The sequence below is a fragment of the Coregonus lavaretus genome (genome assembly GCF_964263955.1).
Source record: "Coregonus lavaretus genome assembly, chromosome: 21".
Lineage (NCBI taxonomy): Eukaryota > Metazoa > Chordata > Actinopteri > Salmoniformes > Salmonidae > Coregonus > Coregonus lavaretus.
The window spans coordinates 45,980,722-46,003,677 of record NC_140008.1 but is presented as its reverse complement, the minus strand read 5'-3'; the positions used below and the strand labels follow the sequence as shown (position 1 = coordinate 46,003,677).

Below are 22,956 nucleotides of genomic sequence, written 5' to 3'. Positions count from 1 at the left end.
ACACTTCATTCAGGATAAATGGAGTTAGCCCTGAGTTAGCCTGCCCCGGAGCAGGTTAGTTCTGAAGGATTTGTTGCCATAGAAATGTACCTGACTAAAAGGTGAGCCACATTCTTATAACTAGTTATCACGAGTTGAAGTCCAAGTTGACAAGTTACCGCCCTAACTCTTCAAACCTGATTTGTAGGGTAGCCATCTGGAGCAATGATGGCCTTATGGTTTTGTATTTTTATTATGTAAAGAGAATACTACTACTGTGACCTTGGCAACAGAGCAGATATGTTTGTCAACTCAGCATGTTGGTGACTGGGTGGATCTGTCAATGTTAACTGCTTCAGCAAACAATGTCCCATGTGAGGATGTTTTTAATGATCAAATTATGGGCGGTGATGTGGTGTTTGTAAAGTTACTTGAAGTGTAACAAAACTGTTTCTCTGACAGAGAGGAGCCAATGTGTGGTGATTCCATGATACTCAGGCTGTTATTCAATCCGATCGCGGGTTAGGCATCACGTCTTTTAAAAAGCAATTACCCTAAAAAAAACAACTTATTTTTGGTCAGTCTTGTCCAAAATTGAGTTTTGTGAGACTTGTGATCTTGACTGCATCACAACCTAAATGAAGGCTGGGTTGGTTTCAATCCTGCCCGCTGCTGGCCACACACAAGTAATCATTAATTCTGAGTGCAGCTGCACGTGACCTGATCGTAATGCCTTTGGTAAATTTGGCTTCACTTTGGATATCCCTATGGAGCTATAGGGACCATTTGGTAAATTACTAAATGAAAATAGAACAACATATAAAAATCGCAATAGCTCTACATTTCTATTACTTAACCTCAAAACAACTATAAATTGTAGAAACTCTTATACAAATATAGCTGCAAGCAGCAATGCCGGGGTTCATCTATGGGTCCGACTGTGCCACCATCAGGAAAAAATGGACACATTGCCCTAGGATGAGTTACTTCTTTACTGTTTACCACGCTTGCCAAATATCAGAACTGAAATCAAACTGATCGTGCCATTTAATATGCTTTTGATGTATTTTGGATCAACTTCACTGATGTTGACTACTTTAAAACGTCTTCCCCAGAACCGCTGGACCGATCGGCACCAAATTTGTTATGTAGCATCTACGTATGCACATCTTCAAATGCAATATTTTCCAAGACTAGCTGAAACAATATGGCCGCTATGAGCTTGCATTGTCATGTCAGTGATTCTCTCGTTAACACAGGTGAGAGTGTTGATGAGGACAAGGCTGGAGATCACTGTCATGCTGATTGAGTTAGAATAACAGACTGGAAGCTTTAAAAGGAGGGTGGTCCTTGAAATCATTGTTATTTCTCTGTTAACCATGGTTACCTGCAAGGAAACGTGTGCCGTCATCATTGCTTTGCACAAAAAGGGCTTCACAGGCAAGGATATTGCTGCTAGTAAGATTGCACCTACAGTTGAAGTCGGAAGTTTACATACACTTGGCATACAGGTTGGAGTCATCAAAACTCGTTTTTCAACAACTCCACAAATGTCTTGTTAACAAACTATAGTTTTGTCAAGTCGGTTAGGACATCTACTTTGTGCATGACACAAGTAATTTTTCCAACAATTGTTTACAGACATTATTTCACTGGATCACAATTCCAGTGGGTCAGAAGTTTACATACACTAAGTTGACTGCCTTTAAACAGCTTGGAAAATTCCAGAAAATTATGTCATGGCTTTAGAAGCATCTGATAGGCTAATTGACATCATTTGAGTCAATTGGAGGTGTACCTGTGGATGTATTTCAAGGCCTACCTTCAAACTCAGTGCCTCTTTGCTTGACATCAAAATCAAAACAAATCAGCCAAGACCTCAGAAAAAGAATTGCAGACCTCAACAAGTCTGGTTCATCCTTGGGAGCAATTTCCAAACGCCTGAAGGTACCACGTTCATCTGTACAAACAATAGTATGCAAGTATAAACACCATGGGACCACGCAGCCGTCATACCGCTCAGGAAGGAGACGCGTTCTGTCTCCTAGAGATTAACGTACTTTGTGCGAAAAGTGCAAATCAATCCCAGAACAACAGCAAAGGACCTTGTGAAGATGCTGGAGGAAACAGGTACAAAAGTATCTATATCGACATAACCTGAAAGGCCGCTCAGCAAGGAAGAAGCCACTGCTCCAAAACAGCCATAAAAAAGCCAGACTATGGTTTGCAACTGCACATTGGGACAAAGATCGTACTTTCTGGAGAAATGTCCTCTGGTCTGATGAAACAAAAATAGAACTGTTTGGCCATAATGACCATCGTTATCTTTGGAGAAAAAAGTGATACGCTTGCAAGCCGAAGACACCATCCCAACCGTGAAGCACGGGGTGGCAGCATCATGCTGTGGGGGTGCTTTGCTGCAGGAGGGACTGGTGCACTTCACAAAACAGATGGCATCATGAGGAAGGAAAATTATGTGGATATATTGAAGCAAGACAGTCAGGAAGTTAAAGCTTGGTCGCAAATGGGTCTTCCAAATGGACAATGACCCCAAGCATACTTCCAAAGTTGTGGCAGGACAACACAGTCAAGGTATTGGAGTGGCCATCACAAAGCCCTGACCTCAATCCTATAGAAAATGTGTGGGAAGAACTGAAAAAACGTGTGCGAGCAAGGACCCCTACAAACCTGACTCAGTTATACCAGCTACCAGGAGGAATGGCCCAAAATTCACCCAACTTATTGTGTGAAGCTTGTGGAAGGCTACCTGAAACGTTTGACCCAAATTAAACAATTTAAAGGCAATGCTACCAAATACTAATTGAGTGTATGTAAACTTCTGACCCACTGGGAATATGATGAAGGAAATAAAAGCTGAAATAAATCATTCTCTCTACCATTATTCTGACATTTCACATTCTTAAAATACAGTGGTGATCCTAACTGACCTAAAACAGGGATTTTCTTACTAGGATTAAATGTCAGGAATTGTGAAAAACTGAGTTTAAATGTATTTGGCTAAGGTGTACGTAAACTTCCGACTTTAACTGTAAATCAACCATTTATTGGATCATCAAATGGTCCTCTGTAGCTCAATTGGTAGAGCATGGCGCTTGTAATGCCAGGGTAGTGGGTTCGATCCCCGGGACCACCCATACGTAAAAATGTATGCGCACATGACTGTTAGTCGCTTTGGATAAAAGTGTCTGCTAAATGGGATATTATTATTATTATCAAGAACTTCAAGGAGAGAGGTTCAATTATTGTGAAGAAGGTGTCAGGGCGCCCAAGAAAGTCCAGCAAGCGCCAGGACCGTCTCCTAAAGTTGATTCAGCTGCGGGATCGGGGCACCACCAGTGCAGAGCTTGCTCAGGAATGGCAGCAGGCAGGTGTGAGTGCATCTGCACGCACAGTGAGGCGAAGACTTTTGGAGGATGGCCTGGTGTCAAGAAGGGCAGCAAAGAAGCCACTTCTCTCCTGGAAAAACATCAGTGACAGACTGATATTCTGCAAAAGGTACATGGATTGGACTGCTGAGGACTGCGGTAAAGTCATTTTCTCTAATGAATCCCCTTTCCGATTGTTTGGGGCATCTGGAAAACACCTTGTCCGGAGAAGACAAAGTGAGCGCTACCATCAGTCCTGTGTCATGCCAACAGTAAAGCATCCTGAGACCATTCATGTGTGGGGTTGTGATAGATTAATTATTAATGACTAATTATTACACCCTGAAACTGTGTGGAATGTGTTAGAATGTGTGAGTGTAGGACCAGTAAAGACTATGACATTGAGCTACTATTCAGCAATGTGAGTAAGAGTTAGGCCAGACAAAGGACAAGGAGAACTGTCTACAGACAACTGAGAAACCAAGATAAAGAGGCCTTCCAATTTAGGGAGGAAAGAAACTGTTATGAAACATGGTGCAGAATATTGTGAGAACGGCGATAACTGAGGAATGCAGGGAGTAGGCTATGATAAGAAAGTGTGTATGTATGTGTGTGTGTATGCATGTGTGTGTGTATGTATGTGTGTATGCATGTGTGTATATGTGTGTGTGTGTGTGTGTGTGAACTGATGGTCAGGAGAGCAGTTTTAGAGTGGAAAACTACAGCCCGCCTACAGAGGGGAGGGATTTTTTGTATGACGTATGAGTATAAAAGATGGACTCTGAAATTGTGATGGCAGACTTCTCAATGAATAAAGATCTCTGACTATGCAGATCGGGACTCTGTCCGTTACTTAAATCCCAAAAGACTTACAACCTTTTGGGAGACGCACAGAGACACAGAATAGTTTGATAAATAATTCACGTAACAGGTTGCTTCTCAGCCAAGGGAGTGGGCTCACTCACAATTTTGCCTAAGAATAAATCCATGAATAAAGAATGGTACCAACTTCTCCCAACCATCCAAAAACAGTTTGGTGACAACCAATGCCTTTTCCAGCATGATGGAGCACCTTGCCATAAGGCAAAAGTGATACCTAAGTGGCTCGGGGAACAAAACATCGACATTTTGGGCCCATGGCCAGGAAACTCCCCAGACCTTAATCCCAGTGAGAACTTGTGGTCGATCCTCAAGAGGCGGGTGGACAAACAAAACCCCACAAATTCTAACAAACTCCAAGCATTGATTATGCAAGAATGGGCTGCCATCAGTCAGGATGTGGCCCAGAAGTTATTTGACAGCATGCCAGGGCGGATTGCAGAGGTCTTGAAAAAGAAGGGTCAACACTGCAAATATTGACTCTTTGCATAAACTTAATGTAATTGTCAATAAAAGCCTTTGACACTTATGGAATGCTTGTAATTATACTTCAGTATACCATAGTAACATCTGACAAAAGTATCTCATAACACTGAAGCAGTGAACTTTGTGAAGACCAATACTTGTGTCATTCTCAAAACATTTGACCACGACTGTTTACTACGCATGAACAAAAATATAAACGCAACATGCAACAATTTCAAAGATTTTACTGAGTTAGTTCATATAACGAAATCAGTCAATATAAATAAATTCATTAGGCCCTAATCTATGGATTTCACATGACGGGTACAGATACCTTTAAAAAAAGGTAGGGGCGTGGATCAGAAAACTATTACCAACTCTATTATTCAGTCATACCTGGTGATTGTAACACAACAAACTAAATGCCTTCTGAAATGATGATGGGAGTATGTGAATATTATTATTGTATATCTTTCCCCCGTTATGTTATTAAAATGTTGTATTTTGTCATAGCGTTCGCACAAGGACTACATGTGTTGACCACAACTGGACCACTATGGTTGGTAGCATTCTGTTCGACCGTGCAGCTACAAAGATTTTCACATTAACATTTTTAGTCATTTAGCAGACGCTCTTATCCAGAGCAACTTACAGTTAGTGAGTGCATACATTTTTCAAGATGACCCCCATTTGCCTTATGCAGCAACTCCTTCGCATAGAGTTGATCAGGCTGTTGATTGTGGGCTGTGGAATGTTGTCCCACTCCTCTTCAATGGCTGTGCGAAGTTGCTGGATATTGGCGGGAACTGGAACACGCTGTCGTACACGTCAATTCAGAGAATCCCAGACATGCACAATTGGTGACCTTTCTGGTGAGTATGCAGGCCATAGAAGAACTGGGACATTTTCAGCTTCCAGGAATTGTGTGCAGATCCTTGCAATATGGGGCGGTGCTGAAATATGCAGTGATGGCGGTGGATGAATTGCATGACGATGGGCCTCAGGATCTTGTCACAGAGCACAGCCATGGGTGGGCATAGGCCTACCCACTGGGGAGCCATGCCCAGCCAATCAGAATTGAGTTTTTCCCCACAAAAGGGCTTTATTAAAGACAGAAATACTCCCCCCCCCCCCCCAGACGATCCCACAGGTGAAGAAGCCTAATGTGAAGGTCCTGGGCTGGCGTGGTTACACGTGGTCTGCGGTTGTAAGGCCGGTTGGACGTACTGCAAAATTCTCTAAAACTACGTTGGAGGCAACTTATGGTAGAGCAATGAACATTCAATTCTCTGGCAACAGCTCTGATGAACATTCCTACAATCAGCATGCCAATTGCAAACTCCCTCAAAACTTGAGACATCTGTGGCACATTTTAGTGGCCTTTTATTGTCCCCACCACAAGGTGCACCTGTGTACTGATCACACTGTTTAATCAGCTTTTTGATATGCCACACCTGTTAGGTGGATGGATTATCTTGGCAACGGAGAAATGCTCACTAACAGGGATGTAAACAAATTTGTGCACAACATTTTAGAGAAATATGCTTTTTGTGCGTATTGAACATTTCTGGGATCTTTTATTTCAGCTCATGGAACCAACACTTTACATGTTGCGTTTCTATTTTTGTTCAGTATAGTGTGAGGAGTTAGCAAGGTAACTTTGGTCAACTTGGGATAACTGGTACCACGATAGTGGCTTACCTTTTAGCCAGGTACATTTCTATGGCAAAGAATGCTTCAGAACTAGCCTGCTCCGGGGCAGGCTAACTCCGGCATAACTACATTTATCCTGAATGAAGTGTCTGAGCTGCAACTTCAAATCAGATTGCCGCCTCCTCACAAAGATTGTGTCATCATCCACTTCATTTGAGGATGACAACTAATTACATCTTGTATTAATCAAATGTGTGTTAAATAATGTTAAAATATCACATTACATATTTAGTAAGAAATGCATTTGAAACTTAACGCACAGTAAAACTTTTGTATGACTTAATACAATTATTTTATCGATAGGAGTGGGAAGAAAAGGTGCTTGTGCATTGATAACCACACCTAAAAGTCTATTTCACACGATAGCCTGCTGAATTAGCAATAATAATAATAATACATGAGAAACTATTCTGAATCACACCAGAAAGGCTGTTCCACATTTCAGGGACAAAGCAGTGCTTAATAAGAACAATTTGTAAATCCATTTATGTTTATTAAAAAAAGTATACACAGTTTGGGAGACAATTACATTTGTAAACGTGTGGACTGCAACCTATCTGCGCAAGCTTATTCTTACACAGGTCAAAATGACTGATGAAACTTTGGCTAACTGAAAATGCTTAAACGGACTACTTTTTCCAACAAAAAAAAAAAAACTGTTTGGAACCCAAATCTAGCCCAGGTCAAATTCACCAAACGTAAAACTGTTCCGTCCCTCGGGAAGTCTCTGCAGCAGAGCTAATTTCCATTATCAACCGAGCAGGATCATAATCTTTTCTATATTAATCTCTGACCTGCAAAAAGGCACAGAAACAGCAGAGAACAGGTTGAGTCAGGCTTGTGACACCCCCCCCCAAAGCAACAGCATAGGACATGTTCTCATGGTCGTGATACAACTTTCCCATAGCCCCCCCTGGCTGGGTCATAATCTTGTCTGTATTCGTCTCTGACCTGAGGAGAAAAAGAGACCCACTTGTTTATTTTGCCACAGACAAGTGTTTTGGTCTACAAGGGGGTGGCATAGTTCACAGACTAAGCTCACATAATAGATCATATATACACGGTCACAGAACGGTGAGACAACATGGTCACAATTATATAACCAATTAACATTCCATTTGTCCAATTGATAATTCAGCATTGTTAGTGTTATGTAACTTTCAACGTTCTCATACACTTAACTTGTTGACCTAGTTGATCACTTTAAAATCAAACAATTTTGTGAAAACTATCAATTCAAAAATCAATATAAACCTAAAACACAGCTAATACACAAATCATTGATGTCATCTCTAAGGTAGTAAGCATGCATTTCCCTTGGGTTTGCCCATTCATCCCGTGTAAATTTACCTGACCACCCGACTTGCCACGGCCATACTGCCTGCCCTCTTTGAAACCAGCATCCCAGTCAGTTCTGATGATGCGGTCATCCAGACGTGTCCCGTTTACAAACCTCATAGCATTTTCTGCATCTGTACGCGTGTAGTACCTGGCACAGGGATTAAGGCGCTCTTGTGGCCAATGTGCCAGTTTCCAGAAACACAGATTAAGCCTACTATTGGACTAAGAAGGACTTTGAAGGACTTTGAATGGGCAATCTCCATTGAGCATGCGTTTAGTCCAGGACTAGGCTTAATCTGCTTCCGGAAACACAGCCTAAAGTGTATGGGTATATAATTACAAGTCTTGAACCAAAAAGCTCAAACAACTCAAAAAGGATACTCGACGAAGCAGAAGCCGCATGCAGTCTTCTTCACCTTATCCAGGCCAATGATGATTCTCTTCACATCCCCACTCTTGGAGAAGAGCTCGTACACTTGTTCTTCTGTGGTGTAAAAGGACAGGTTACCAACGTAGAGTGTGTTAGCCTGTCTCAGCACTTTCTCTTGCTCATATCGATTGCCCTGGAAGGAGGAGAGGAGAAAACATATTTAGAAGAGTCATGTAACTGCACAGCAGCCCGGAGGACATACAGTAACTAGCTAGCTAACATCAGTATCATTCAACACTAATTTCCACGGAAATGAGTATAGAGGTCAGGGGGTGGGTGGATTTGTTAAGAGCCGCGATGCTTGGTCTCAACATTAACACGCATCGCTTGCGGTACGTTTTTGGAAGCATAAGGACCTTATCAATCATATCGGCGAGAAATAATTACCAAAAAAACTAAAAAAGGTTAAATTATTACACACCTTTATAGCGTTAGGGTTAATGTTCCCACAAGGCCGTTTCGCCATGTTACAGCGTGTGTTTCCGGAAGACAGAGGGACCACCTGTGCTAATTAGCTATCTAGCATGCTCCGAACACTTGTGTGTAAAGGAAGAAGGCTGCCAGAAACGTGTTGTCACTGAAAAATACTGTGTACAGTAAATGTATATTTTGCATTTGGGAATTTTTTTGATGTGGCATGAATGTAAAAGGGCTTTATGTTTCTAGAACCATATCGCAATTGAAAATCAATTCACGTTTTGATGGAGTATTTGGCTGTTTTGGCTGCCAGAGTCATTCTACCTCTGAAAATAACAAGATCCTAGCCTCTACGAATATCGTCCAAGGACCTTACATGTTCTGTAAGGGCGAATTGACTCTGGAAGCCAAATATTCCATCTAAACATGAATCGACTCTCAATTGCGGTACGGTTCTAGAAACATAAATCCCTCTTACATATCACATCAAAATAAATTTCACAAATGCAAAATACACACTTACTATACACTGTTTTAACCGGTTTAACCGTTGCAGCAGACAGTATTTTTAAGTGACAAAACGTTTGTGGCGTCTGTCTTCCATTTACACACAGGTGTTCAGAGACGGAGAACAAAAATATAAAAACGCAACATGCAACAATTTCAGTCAATTGAAATACATTTATCAAATCAAATTGTATTGGTCACATACACATATTTAGCAGATGTTATTGCAGGTGTAGCTAAATGCTTGTGTTTCTAGCTCCAACAGTGAAGTAATATCTAACAATTCACAACAATATACACAAATCTAAAAGTAAAAGAATGGAATTAAGAAATATAAATTGTAGGATGAGCAGTGTCGGAGTGGCATAGACTAAAATACAGTAGAATAGAACACAGTATATACACATATGAGATGGGTAAAGCAAAAAATATGTTAACATTATAAAAAAGTGACTAGTGTTCCATTATTTAAAGTGGCCAGTGATTCCAAGTCTATGTATATAGGGCAGCAGCCTCTAAGGTGCAGGGTTACGTAACCGGGTGGAAGCCGCCCAGTGATGGCTATTTAACAGTCTGATGGCCTTGAGATTGAAAAACAGCTTCTGTCTCTCAGTCCCAGCTTTGATGCACCTGTACTGACCTCGCCTTCTGGATGATAGCGGGGTGAACAGGCAGTGGCTCGGGTGGTTGATGTCCTTGATTATCTTTTTGGCCTTCCTGTGACATCGGGTGCTGTAGGTGTCATGGAGGGCTGGTAGTTTGCCCCCGATGATGTGTTGGGCAGACTGCGCCACCCTCTGGAGAGCCCTGCGGTTGCGGGCGGTGCGGTTGCCGTACCAGGCGGTGATACAGCCCGACAGGATGCTCTCAATTGTGCACCTGTAAAAAAGTGTTAGGTTTTAGGTGCCAAGCCAAATGTATTCTGGCTCCTGAGGTTGGAGAGGTGCTGTTGCGCCTTCTTCACCACACGGTCTGTGTGGGTGGACCATTTCAGAGCATCAGCCGAGGAACTTGAAGCTTTCCACCTTCTCCACTGCGGTCCCGTCGATGTGAATAGGGATGTGCTCCCTCTACTGTTTCCTGAAGTCCACGATCAGCTCCTTTGTTTTGTTGATGTTGAGTGAGAGGTTATTTTCCTGGCACCACACTCCCAGGGCCCTCACCTCCTCCCTGTACGCTGTCTCGTCATTGTTGATAATCAGGCTTACTACTGTTGTGTCGTCTGCAAACTTGGATGATTGAGTTGGAGGCGTGCTTGGCCACGCAGTCATGGGTGAACAGGGAGTACAGGAGGGAGCTGAGCACGCACCCTTGTGGGGCCCCTGTGTTGAGGATCGACGAAGTGGAAGTGTTGTTTCCTACCTTCAACTCTTGGGGGCGGCCCGTCAGGAAGTCCTGGACCCAGTTGCACAGGGCGCGGTTTAGACCCAGGGCCCCGAGCTTAATGATGAGCTTTGGTCAATGAACAGCATTCTTACATAGGTATTCCTTTTGTCCAGATGGGATAGGGCAGTGTGCAGTGCAATGGCGATTGCATTGTCTGTGGATCTATTGGGGCGGTAAGCAAATTTAAATGGGTCTAGGGTGTCAGGTAAGGTAGAGTTGATATGATCCTTAACTAGCCTCTCAAAGCACTTCATGATGACAGAAGTGAATGCTACGGGGCGATCATCATTTACCTTTTCTTTCTTGGATACAGGAACAATGGTGGACATCTTGAAGCAAGTGGGGACAGCAGACGGGATAGGGAGAGATTGAATATGTCCATGAACACTCCAGCCAGCTGCTCTGCGCATGCTCTGAGGACACGGCTAGGAATTCCGTCTGGGCTGGCAGCCTTGCGAGGGTTAACACGCTTAAAATGTCTTACTCACGTCGGCCACAGAGAAGGAGAGCCCACAGTACTTGGTAACGTGCCACGTTAGTGGCACTGTTATCCTCAAAGCGGTGTTTAGCTTGTCCGGAAGCAAGACTGTGTCCGCGACGTGGCTGGTTTTCCCTTTGTAGTCCGTGATTGTCTGTAGACCCTGCCACATACGTCTTGTGTCTGAGCCGTTGAATTGCGACTCCACTTTGTCCCTGTACTGACGTTTTGCCTGTTTGATTGCCTTACGGAGGGAATAACAAACACTGTTTGTATTCGGACATATTCCCAGTCACCTTGCCATGGTTAAACGCGGTGGGTTCGCACTTTCAGTTTTGCGCGAATGCTGCCATCTATCCACGGTTTCTGGTTTGGGTAGGTTTTACCTCTCACTCAACGTCAACAAAACAAAGGAGATGATGGTGGACTTCAGGAAACAGCAGAGGGTGCACCCCCCTATCCACGTCGACGGGACCGCAGTGGAGACTAACTAAATCGCTCTGGATTAGAGCGTCTGCTAAATGACTAAAATGTAAATGAGAAGGTGGAAAGCTTCAAGTTCCTTGGTGTACACGTCACTTACAAACTGAAATGGTCCATCCACGCAGACAGTGTGGTGAAGAAGGCGCAACAGAGCCTCTTCAACCTCAGGAGGCTGAAAGAATTTAGCTAGGCACCTAAAACCCTCACAAACTTTTACAGGTGCACAATTGAGAGCATCCTGTCGGGCTGTATCGCCGGCTGGTTACGGCAACTGCACCGCCCACAACTGCAGGGCTCTCCAGAGGCTGGTGCGGTCTGCCGAACGCATTACCGGGGGCAAACCTCCCGCCCTCCAAGACACCTACAGCACCCGATGTCACAGGAAGGCCAAAAAGATCATCAAGGACATCAACCACCCAAGCCACTGCCTGTTCACCCCGCTATCATCCAGAAGGCGAGGTCAGTACAGGTGCATCAAACCTGGGACCGAGAGAATGAAAAACAGCTTCTATCTCAAGGCCATCAGACTGTTAAATAGCCATCACTAGCACATTAGAGGCTGCTGCTGCCTATTGAAATCACTGGCCACTTTAAGAAATGGAACACTAGTCACTTTAATAATGTTTACATATCTTGCAATACTCATCTCATATGTATATACTGTATTCTATAATATTCTACTGTATCTTAGTCCATGCCGCTCTGTCATTGCTTGTCCATATGTATATATTCTTAAATTCCATTCCTTACTAGATGTGTGTGTGTAAGGTATATGTTGTGAAATTGTTAGATATTACTTGTTAGATATTCCTGCACTGTTGGAGCTAGAAGCACAAGCATTTCGCTACACCCGCAATAACATCTGCTAAACACGTGTATGTGACAAAAACTTTGATTTAATAGTCTGATAGATTAATTATTAATGACTAATTATTACACCCTGAAACTGTGTATAATGTGTTAGAAATGTGTGAGTGTAGGACCAGTAAAGGCTATGGCATTGAGCCACTATTTAGCAATGTGAGTAAGAGTTAGGCCAGACAACAAAGACAACTGAGAAACTAAGATAAAGAGGCCTCCCAATTTAGGGAGGGGAGAAACTTATGAAAACATGGTGCAGAATATTGTGAGAACGGCAATAACTGAGTAATGCAGGGAGTAGGATATGTGTGTGTGTGTGTGTATGTATGTGTGTATGCATGTGTGTATATGTGTGTGTGTGAACTGAAGGTCAGTAGAGCAGTTTTAGAGTGGAAAACTACAGCCCGCCTACAGAGGGGAGGGATTTATTTTTGTATGACGTACGAGTATAAAAGATGGACTCTGAAATTGTGATGGCAGAATTCTCAATGAATAAATATCTCTGACTATGCAGACCGGGACTCTGGCCGTTACTTAAATCCCAAAGGACTTACAACCTTTTGGGAGACGCACAGAGACACTAAAATAGTTTGTTAAATAATTCACATAACATAGTCACAGTGGGTACCACATCTCCTATACACTTCCTGATGAACTCAGTCACCGTATCCGTGTAATCGTCGATGTTATTCTCAGAGGTTACCCGGAACATATCCCAGTCCGCGTGATCAAAACAATCTTGAAGCATGGATTCCGATTGGTCAGACCAGCATTGAATAGTCCATAGCACGGGTACTTCCAGTTTGAGTTTCTGCCTATAGGAAGGGAGGAGCAAAATGGAGTCGTGATCAGATTTGCCGAAGGGAGGGCGGGGGAGGGCCTTGTAAGCGTTTCGAAAAGTTGAGTTTAGACCCTAATCTATGGATTTCACGACTGGGAATACCGATATGTATCTGTTGGTCACAGATACACTACATGACCAAAAGTATGTGTACACCTGCTTGTCGGACATCTCATTCCAAAATCATGGGCATTAATATGGAGTTGGTCCCCCCTTTGCTGCTATAACAGCTTCCACTCTTCTGGGAAGGCTTTCCACTAGATGTTGAAACATTGCTGTAGGGACTTGCTTCCATTCAGCCACAAGAGAATTAGTGAGGTCGGGCACTGATGTTGGGCGATTAGGCCTGGCTCGCAGTCGGTGTTCCAAATTCATCCCTCAGGTGTTCGATGGGATTGAGGTCTTGTGCAGGCCAGTCAAATTCTTCCACACCGATCTCCACAAACCATTTCTGTATAGACCTCGCTTTGTGCACGGGGGCATTGTCATGCTGAAAACAGGAAAGGGCCTTCCCCAAACTGTTACTACAAAGTTGGAAGCACAGAATTGTCTAGAATATATCACTGTATGCTGTAGCGTTAAGATTTCCAGTCACTGGAACTAAGGGGCCTAGCCCGAACCATGAAAAACAGCCCCAGACCATTATTCCTCCTCCACCAATCTTTACAGTTGTCACTATGCATTGGGGCAGGTAGCATTCTCCTGGCATCTGCCAAACCCAGATTTGTCCGTCGGACTGCCAGATGGTGAAGACTCATTCATCACGCCAGAGAACACATTTCCACTGCTCCAGATTCCAATGGCGGCGAGCTTTACACCACTGCAGTCGACGTTTGGCATTGCGCATGGACATCTTAGGCTTGTGTGCGACTGCTTGACCATGGAAAACCATTTCATGAAGCTCCCGACAAACAGTTATTGTGCTGATGTTGCTTCCAGAGGCCGTTTGGAACTCGGTAGTGAGTGCTGCAACCAAGGACAGACAATTTTTACGCCCTACGTGCTTTAGCACTCGCCGGTACCATTGTGAGCTTGTGTGGCCTACCACTTTATGGCTGAGCCGTTTTTGCTCCTAGACGTTTCCACTTCACAATAACAGTACTAAAAGTTGACCAGGGCAGCTCTAGCAGGGCAGAAATTTGACGAACTGACTTGTTGGAAAGGTGGCATCCTATGACGGTACCACGTTGAAAGTAACTGATCTCTTCAATGAGGCCATTCTACTGCCAATCTATGGAGATTGCATTGCCGTGTGCTCGATTTCATACACCTGTCAACAACGGGTGTGGCTGAAATAGCCAAATCCACTAATTTGAAGGGGTGTCCACATACTTTTGTATATATAGTGTACCTTAAAAGAAAGTAGGGGCATGGATCAGAAAACCAGTCAGTCATTTGCCTCATGCAGCGTGACATCTACTTCACAGAGTTGATCAAGTTGTTGATTGTGGCCTGTGGAATGTTGCCCCACTCCTCTTCAATGGCTGTGCGAAGTTGCTTGATATTGGCGGGAACTGGAACACGCTGTCACACACATCGATGCAGAGCATCCCAAACATGCTCAATGGGTGACATGTCTTGTGAGTATGAAGGCCATGTGGGACATTCAACATCCAGGAATTGTGTACAGATCCTTGCTACATGGGGCCGTGCATGATCACGCTGAAACATGAGGTGATGACCGTGGATGAATGGCACGACAATGGGCCTCAGGATCTCGCTACGGTATCTCTGTGCATTCAAATTGCCATCAATAAAATGCAATTGTGTTCATGTCCGTAGCTTAGGCTTGCCCATATCATAACCCCACCATGGGGCAGTCCGTTCACAATGTTGACATTAGCAAACCGCTCGCCCACACGACACCATACACGCTGTCCGCCATCTGCCCGGTACAGTTGAAACCGGGATTCATCCGTGAAGAGCACACTTGTGTGCCAGTGACCATCGAAGGTGAGCATTTTCCCACTGAGGTCGGTTACAACACCGAACTGCAGTCAGGTCAAGACCCTGGTGAGGACGACGAGCACGCAGATGAGCTTCCCTGAGACTGTTTCTGACAGTTTGTGCAGAAATTCTTCAGTTTTGCAAACCAAGTTTCATCAGCTGTCCGGGTGGCTGGTCTCAGACGATCCCACAGGTGAAGAAGCAGGATGTGGAGGTCCTGGGCTGGCGTGGTTGTGAGGCCGGTTGGACGTACTGCCAAATTCTCTAAAACGACGTTGGAGGCGGCTTATGGTAGAGAAATTAACATAAAATTATCTGGCAACAACTCTGGTGGACATTCCTGCAGTCAGCATGCCAATTGCATCCTCCCTCAAAACTTGAGACAGCTGTGGCATTGTGTTGTGTGACAAAACAGCACATTTTAGAGTGGCCTTTTAAGCCCTGTTTCCATTGGCACTTTGAAGTCAACCTAGGTTGGGCTGGCCTTGGTGGGCTAGCTAAACAGTTAGCATAACAGGCTAGCTTGCTCACTTAATTCCTACCTTGCTTGCCATGTCATTGGCGATTAGCTTGCTAACCAAGCAAACCAGACGACAGGTTTGATATGATGTTACTAGCTAGCTTTCAATACAACCTGACCAGCTAAAATTCCTGCTAGCTAGCTAACTAGTTTCAACTCTGATTTGCTAGCTAATGTTAGTTAGCTAGCATTCGAGGGCTGACTGTTCTCATAAAAGTTTATTGTGTAGTGCAAAAATTAATGAAGGATCCAGCTATGGTGGTAATTCCTGTCATGTCTGACTACTTCAGTACTGCTTGTCCATATGCTAGCTAATAGCAACAAGCCCAGACGAGCTAGCTAAACGTTGTGTCAACATCCAGAAGTGATCAGCTTGGTGGTTGCATAGTAACGGTGTCACCAGCCCGAATTCTAATCGAGCTGGCACCAGTTGTGAAACTGGGCTGCGCTGTCCCGGGTTTCCCTTGACCCAGCTCAAATTTGAGAATTCCATTCGAGCCAACTTGAACTTTTGAAATTTTAAGTGCCAGTGGAAACAGGGCTTTACAAGGTGCACCTGTGAAATGATCATGCTGTTTAATCAGCTTCTTGATATGCCACACCTGTCAGGTGGATGGATTATCTTGGCAAAGGAGAAATGCTCACTAACAGGGATGTAAACAAATGTGAACAAAATTGGAGAAGTTTTTTGTGCGTATGGAACATTTCTGGGATATTTTATTTCAGTTCATGAAACCAACACTTGACATGTTGTTTATATTTTTGTTCAGTGTAATTAGCATAGGTAGTCCACTGTCTTCCGTAAACCAGCTATGTAACATGTAGGCTGTTCTCCCATAAAATGATTAATTAATTCAAGGTTTATACCAATAGAAAATAGTCAGAAAAACAGTAGTCCGAAGCACTTCTTCACCATATATGGTTGAAAAGTTAGACGATTTACTGAGAATTTTGCATGTTTAGAGTGAATGTAATGTCATCACAGGCATGATCAAAAAGTGGTGAACTGTGGCGCTGTTCTGCCGCAGAACTTCAGCTGACAAGCAAACCCCGTTTTTCTCTGCATTCTACAGCAATGAGTGAACGCCCTATAACATGGGAATATGGCTGCGTGAGGCCCTATTAAAAAGGTGTGTATCAACTTATTTTTTGTATTATTATTATTATTTTTCTGTTATGAAAGATAAGGTCCTTATACTTCCAAAATCGTACCGCCAGTGATACATAATCATGTTCAGACCAAGCGTCGGGAATCTTAACAAAACGCCCCCGTACAGCAGACGCCTTCGTCCAATGACTTGTGTGTGATGTAATAGAACTGAGAGTCTTGATCATGGGCTAACGTTAGCTAGCTAACAAACAATAGTTAGCTGGCAAAAATATTCAGTCGATTCTTGATTTCACCATTCTTACCTTAAAATGTTGGTCTCTATATTGACTTACATCAACGTAGGAGTCGCTGATTAGCGCATTTAATTTAATAGACATCGTGTTTCAAAGATTAAATGGAGTAAACTGTTCTCGCTAGCATGATGGCTCCTTCTTGTGCTTGTTCTTCTTCGTCGATGAGGTTTAACGGCTTTTGGCATCCAATATATGTTGCATTACCGCCACCTACTAGACTGGAGTATAACTCCCTTATACTTTGCTTAAAAAAAATAAAAAAATTCAACAAATACCCTATCATCTAACACTACACTCACAATAAATAAATAAATAATAATAATAACTACCATACTCCGCTATTTAAATCTATTTATTCCTACTTCAGGCCAACAGCCTGAATGGATGGGACACCACCACTTAACACACCCTGTAACTCTTCTGATGTCAAGTCTCACACACCCAAATACCTCTCTGCAGCTGCCACCACAACCTCTATTTTCTGTGACTTACATTCCATCCCTGCAGTACAGTTGACAACCATTGCTATAAATGCCAAAAATCCAATGTTACTGAAACACATATCACTTGTTGGTTTATCCCTCTGTACTGGTACAGATATACGACTCACACCATTCCTCTCAGGATCCCTCCCCCTTGACCCATCTTCCTCTACTTTCTTCACTGCCTCAGCATATGACAACTTCTTCACTACTCTAACCCTGGAAACCTCAACCTGCCTCTCTCGCACCGGACATTTCTTATCTACAGCCCCATGGGCACCCCTACAATTAACACATACCACTACTTTCCCCAATGCTACACATTCCTTTATCTCATGCCCTTCTGCACACTTCTCACACCTAGGAACCTCCCTCCTACACACTGCTGCCACATGCCCATAAGCTTGACACCTGTAACAACGTAACCTATTCGGCACAAAAGCTCGTACCGGATAACTTTTATATATCCTAACATCACTTTGTCGGGCAAAGACTCAACATCAAAACTCAAAAGAACAGACAATGACTCTTCTGTGTCACCACTCATGCCCCCCTGTCTGCGTCGCACCAAACAACAAGCATCACAAACACCGGGAATCTTCCCCTTCAGTTGGTCAGCTTTCACATTTACCGCTACCTCTGTAATCACACCTTTCAATGGCGCCCTTTTCTTGAGAGCAAAACAATTCACATCTCTTGCCCCCATTTGTTTAACATGGAGCGCCTACTCCTTCTAACCAGCAGAAACACAAACAATTATCACTAGACCACTTCTGGTTACCCTCACCGATTCCACAGCACCCAACTCTGTTTTCACCAACCCTGAAACCACAAATGGATTAGCCAAAAGGCAAGGGTCCACTTTTTCCAAAAACTTCACTCCTACTGTCACAGACTCATCTTTATCCTGACCATCGCTGCAAACCTCCGAGAACTTCACCACAGTTATCACCTCCGATACTTCGCTCTCATTCACTTCCATTTCTCCTCCTGTCTTCAACTCACTCTGCTTACACTTTCTACCATTCTTCGTTAACAAACCATCTCCTTTTTTTCCGCATTTTTAACTGACTCAAGCTCACCCTCTTCCTCCCTCTCTGTCTTAGACCTCCTCTGCCTCTTTTCCCCTCCATTCCTCCTCCGTATTCCATGTATAACTCTCCTTATGATAGTACTGCACTTCTCCTGACATACATTTAGTTCTTGCCTTGTCTAAGGATGCCATTTAAACGGCTGTCACAATCTCCGTACAAACAGCACGAACCCCTCGGGATGTAACGCTCAACAGTGCATCCTTCCGCCAGAAAGTCAGAAACCGCCCAATGATGGCTCCAATGATGCTAACAACATTAAAACCACAGAGAGAAGGGGTAACCCAGACACGTCACTGGGGCTATAAAGCTGAAGCATCCGTTTAGAATATTTTCTCACCACCAAATATGGTAGTGAGAGGAAGTCCAGTCACGGGTAGTGGGAGAGGATGGAACTTAGGTGAAATTGGGCAGACATTCTGCAAATTTTCTCATAGATTAAACATCTGATCGCAATACATTTTTCTGTTCCCAAAACTAAAATATTTTACGAACACAGTGCACTAAGTCCTATAGACTTGACGCTTTGCCAAAGTGTTTATTTTTTTTCATAGCGTTGTTTAGAAACGCAAGTTCGAATTGAGTTTGTGCACAAGCGCACTTCACAGTAGAGGCGTTCCCTAATGGAAACATGCGAGTAATGCTACAACGCTACAAATTGGATCTCGCTAGCTCGTGCTTGGCTTTGCCCACCTCTTTGCTTGTTCTGCCCACTATGCTTAATTTTCTCCCACTGTAAACGACACAGATTAACTATCTTGGGTTAGTTATAATATCTTTGGTAGAACCAAAGACAGTAGTGGAACACAAAATCAGATAGGAAACGGAAACATGCAACAAAAAAGGACGTGGTGTCTTCTTCTGTGGGGTTTTTTGCTCAGTTTAGTCCTGAACCCTCATGTGAAAAAGCAAGTCCCTGTGATAAACTCTGCAGATTCTATTGACAGAAATCTGATTTTGAGGTAAGAAAGTAATTATTTAGACCAAATTTGTTTTTGTGATGGCATCAACTGCTTTGTAGTTTCATTCACCAAACTTATATCAGGTTTATAACCAGTGTGAGTAGAGATATTTGATGGAAGTGTCAAAGTTGCGTCAATTCAAATCTGGCATTAGGAACAAAAGAGGTCAATACACGTCTTCTAAATAGACTAGTATTTTAATTAATGCAAAACCTTCAATGGTAAATATGATGTTCGTATATATACGGGCTCCTTGAAATACCTTGCAGGGCACTCAGAGAACTAATCCATTGTTTCAGATTGTTCTTCAAATACTCTTGACAGTTCTCAGTTCCCGCTCTCTGCTGGCCAATCAGAGTAGAGGCTGAGCGTGGTTTAGACTTACTCAGCCTATCCGTTGACGCACGGGCTAATCCCAGTCCCTTAGCGCATCCCGGTTGCCAGGCATAAGTTTATCATAACAACCTGTCATGGTGAGAAGAGCCAGCTCCCCTAGACACCATTCCTACGTCCAAGGATGGTTCACAGATCACAAAGAACCAGTATAGTCTAGTATTTGGAGACACAAATTATTATCTTATCTTACCCCCTAAAACAGCTCTTCACATCAATCACAGCTTGCTAGGTGACACAACCTACATCAGCCCAGTCTAGAATGCATTCTTTCTAAGTTAGTCATCCCATCAATTATGAGAATAATAAATCCCCCATACAAGTTAGCAATGCAAAAGTTTTAACATTTAGCTAAAATGGAAGCTAGCTAATGGCTGCAAGGGTAAGGGTTAGTTGTAACAACTTGTGAGAAGATGTTACAACTAACTCAGTAAAACGGAATGTTTTTGGTACATGTTATCTTTTACTTTCAGCATGCCTAGATCATGGAAAAGAAAGACAGACAGGGGAGTACCTTTCCACACTTTGAAAAGAGCGTCAAATGATGTAGCAGAGCATGGGAAGTCAATCAGATCAGTTGCAAAGTTGTATGGCATATGTCATGTGATGCTGTACAGATTCTGCAAAGAGAGAAAGAAGCTACTGGAGAAGGGGTTGAGAGCGCTTCCTCATGTAGGCTACCGTAGTGGAAACAGGGTCTTCATGGATGAACAGGAGCAGAAGTTGTCAGAGTATCTCTTGAGGGCAGCTGATTTATGCCCACTGTGCCCACTGCTATCCAGGCCACCTCTCCAGCTGCTTCCCAGCTCACCTCTCCAGCTGCCTCCCAGGCCACCTCCCCAGCTGCCTCCCAGGCCCCCTCTCCAGCTGCCTCCCAGGCCACCTCCCCAGCTGCCTTCCAATCCACCTCTCCAGCTGCCTTCCAGGCCAACTCTCCAGCCACTTCACAGGGCACCTCCCCACATATATCAGGCTGTGGCTGGGAAACACCTGATTACTCCTCTGATTTAAACCCAGTTGATGTACGCCCATTCCTAAAAGCAGGGCCCAGGAAAATTACAACAATGGTAGGAAGAGGAGAAAAACTGTGATTTTTGACGGATACACCCATCAAGCAGGCACTGGAAGAAGAGCATAAAAAGTCAAGCACTCAGAAGGCAAAAATAAAAATTGCTCTGCCTAAAAGAACAGCTGGAAAGAAGCAAGCCAAGACACTGAACAACAACAAAAACTGTCCTGCCTAAGAAAAAATACAAAACAAAGCACATTGAACCAGAATATTCAGATTCCTCCAATGAGGAAAACCTCTGCATTGTGTGCATGGAGCACTTGAACAATTCCAAGTCCAAGAAGGTCTGGGTGCAGTGCTAGGAATGCAAATTGAGGGCCCACCAAGCCTGTACCCCAGGACAGCCATACCAGTGTCACAACTGTGACTCTGATTAAGTGAACATGTCCCACATTCAGTTACACACACAGACACACACACACACCACAAACGTTCAGGTGTTTAGTTTAGCCTAGTTGTTGTTTGGTTGAGAAAGATCAGTTAGTGAAGGGTAAAATAATAAACATTTTATCATTTATATTTATTAATATTTCTATCAAACAAAATGCTAAACATGCCAATGTAGCTCTCATGGTCTCAATAAAGGCGTTCAATAACTAGTTGCATGTCATGATTTATGCACTTTTTCAATCTGTTACAATTCACCCCAAGCACTGTTACAACTAACCCAGACCATGGGGTAAATTGTAACACTTCACACCATGCATTTGCAGTTTGATTTACATATATAATAACCACACCAAGGACAGGTGTAGGTTGTTTGAATCAAGTTTAGAATCCACTACCATAAACGATCTCTGAGAAACTGAGGGAAAGGTCATATAGTAGAATTCAATAGGTTACCACTGTAAGTAGGCCTACGCTAGTAAAAAAACAAATAAAACCCAAGTAGACAATGTTTCAGAATTTGCGAGCGGTGCAGCATATTTAGGTTCGGGAGAAAGTAAATGCAAAACATTATTCAATTCAAACCATCTGTTAACAGGTCCACAACAATTTGCAATTGTTTTTGTGTTTCAGAAATGGTCAGATATAGCAAATGTCACTGCAAAAAAAGACATTCTGCCAACACCTCCAAAGTCATTTGATCAAGTTCGCCATTTATATTTCCTGTAGATATACTGTCTTGGCCTAATTCCAATATTTCGAAAGTATACAGCAAATAAGAGCATTATTGTCACCATAAAAGGGGAATGATGGGCGTTATTCAGGCTGAGTTTTAATGCTCGTTCACGCGTGAACAGATTTAGGACAGGTCTGACTTACATATGTATGGCATGTACCAAGTTTATGAATCTCAATATTTTTCTTTTCAGAAATAGTGCAGGCTGATATTTAGTATAAAATTTACGCAACGATTATAAATGAGGCCCCTGGTGCCTGATGAGCCCTTCCCCTGGTGCCTGATGAGCCCTTCCCCTGGTGCCTGATGAGCTCTTCCCTGGTGCCTGATGAGCCCTTCCCCTGGTGCCTGATGAGCCCTTCCCCTGGTGCCTGATGAGCCCTTCCCTGGTGCCTGATGAGCCCTTCCCCTGGTGCCTGATGAGCCCTTCCCCTGGTGCCTGATGAGCCCTTCCCTGGTGCCTGATGAGCCCTTCCCCTGGTGCCTGATGAGCCCTTCCCCTGGTGCCTGATGAGCCCTTCCCCTGGTGCCTGATGAGCCCTTCCCCTGGTGCCTGATGAGCCCTTCCTTCCCAGCAAGCTAGTTAATGCTGGCTAGCTGGCAACAACATCAGCATGGCGTTAGTTCACTTGTAAAAGAAAGTTATGTTTTTAATTTTTAATTAATTTATTTATTACTTCATTTATTTATCTTTATTTCTTTTTTTTCTTTTTCTATTTTTTTTTTTTGGGGGGGGGGGGGGGATGGATCAGCTTAATATTGCAGATAGATTGTATCTTCTATCAATGTAATTGTCTGC

At 43.4% G+C, this 22,956-nt stretch overlaps 1 protein-coding gene across 1 annotated transcript; it reads right to left on the bottom strand.

The window, feature by feature from the left end:
• Positions 1-6,897: 6,897 nt before the first annotated feature.
• On the bottom strand, positions 6,898-17,200 carry LOC311148862 (nuclear cap-binding protein subunit 2-like). Its single transcript, XM_084185856.1, has 4 exons — positions 17,047-17,200; positions 8,145-8,326; positions 7,773-7,911; positions 6,898-7,373 (listed from the first exon to the last, which is right to left on the bottom strand). Exons 1-4 carry the CDS (start codon positions 17,119-17,121, stop codon positions 7,302-7,304), a joined length of 468 nt encoding a protein of 155 aa, XP_084041982.1. The 5' UTR covers positions 17,122-17,200; the 3' UTR covers positions 6,898-7,301.
• Between the last annotated feature and the right edge of the window lie 5,756 nt (positions 17,201-22,956).

Coding starts and splice junctions, on each gene's coding strand:
- LOC311148862 (XM_084185856.1), bottom strand. CDS start 17,121: ATGTCTATTAAATTAAATGCGCTAATCAGCGACTCCTACGTTGATGTA. Junction 8,327..17,046: donor ATAGAGACCAACATTTTAAG/GTAAGAATGGTG, acceptor TCCTCCTTCCAG/GGCAATCGATATGAGCAAGA. Junction 7,912..8,144: donor TGCGGCTTCTGCTTCGTCGA/GTATCCTTTTTG, acceptor TCCCTGTGCCAG/GTACTACACGCGTACAGATG.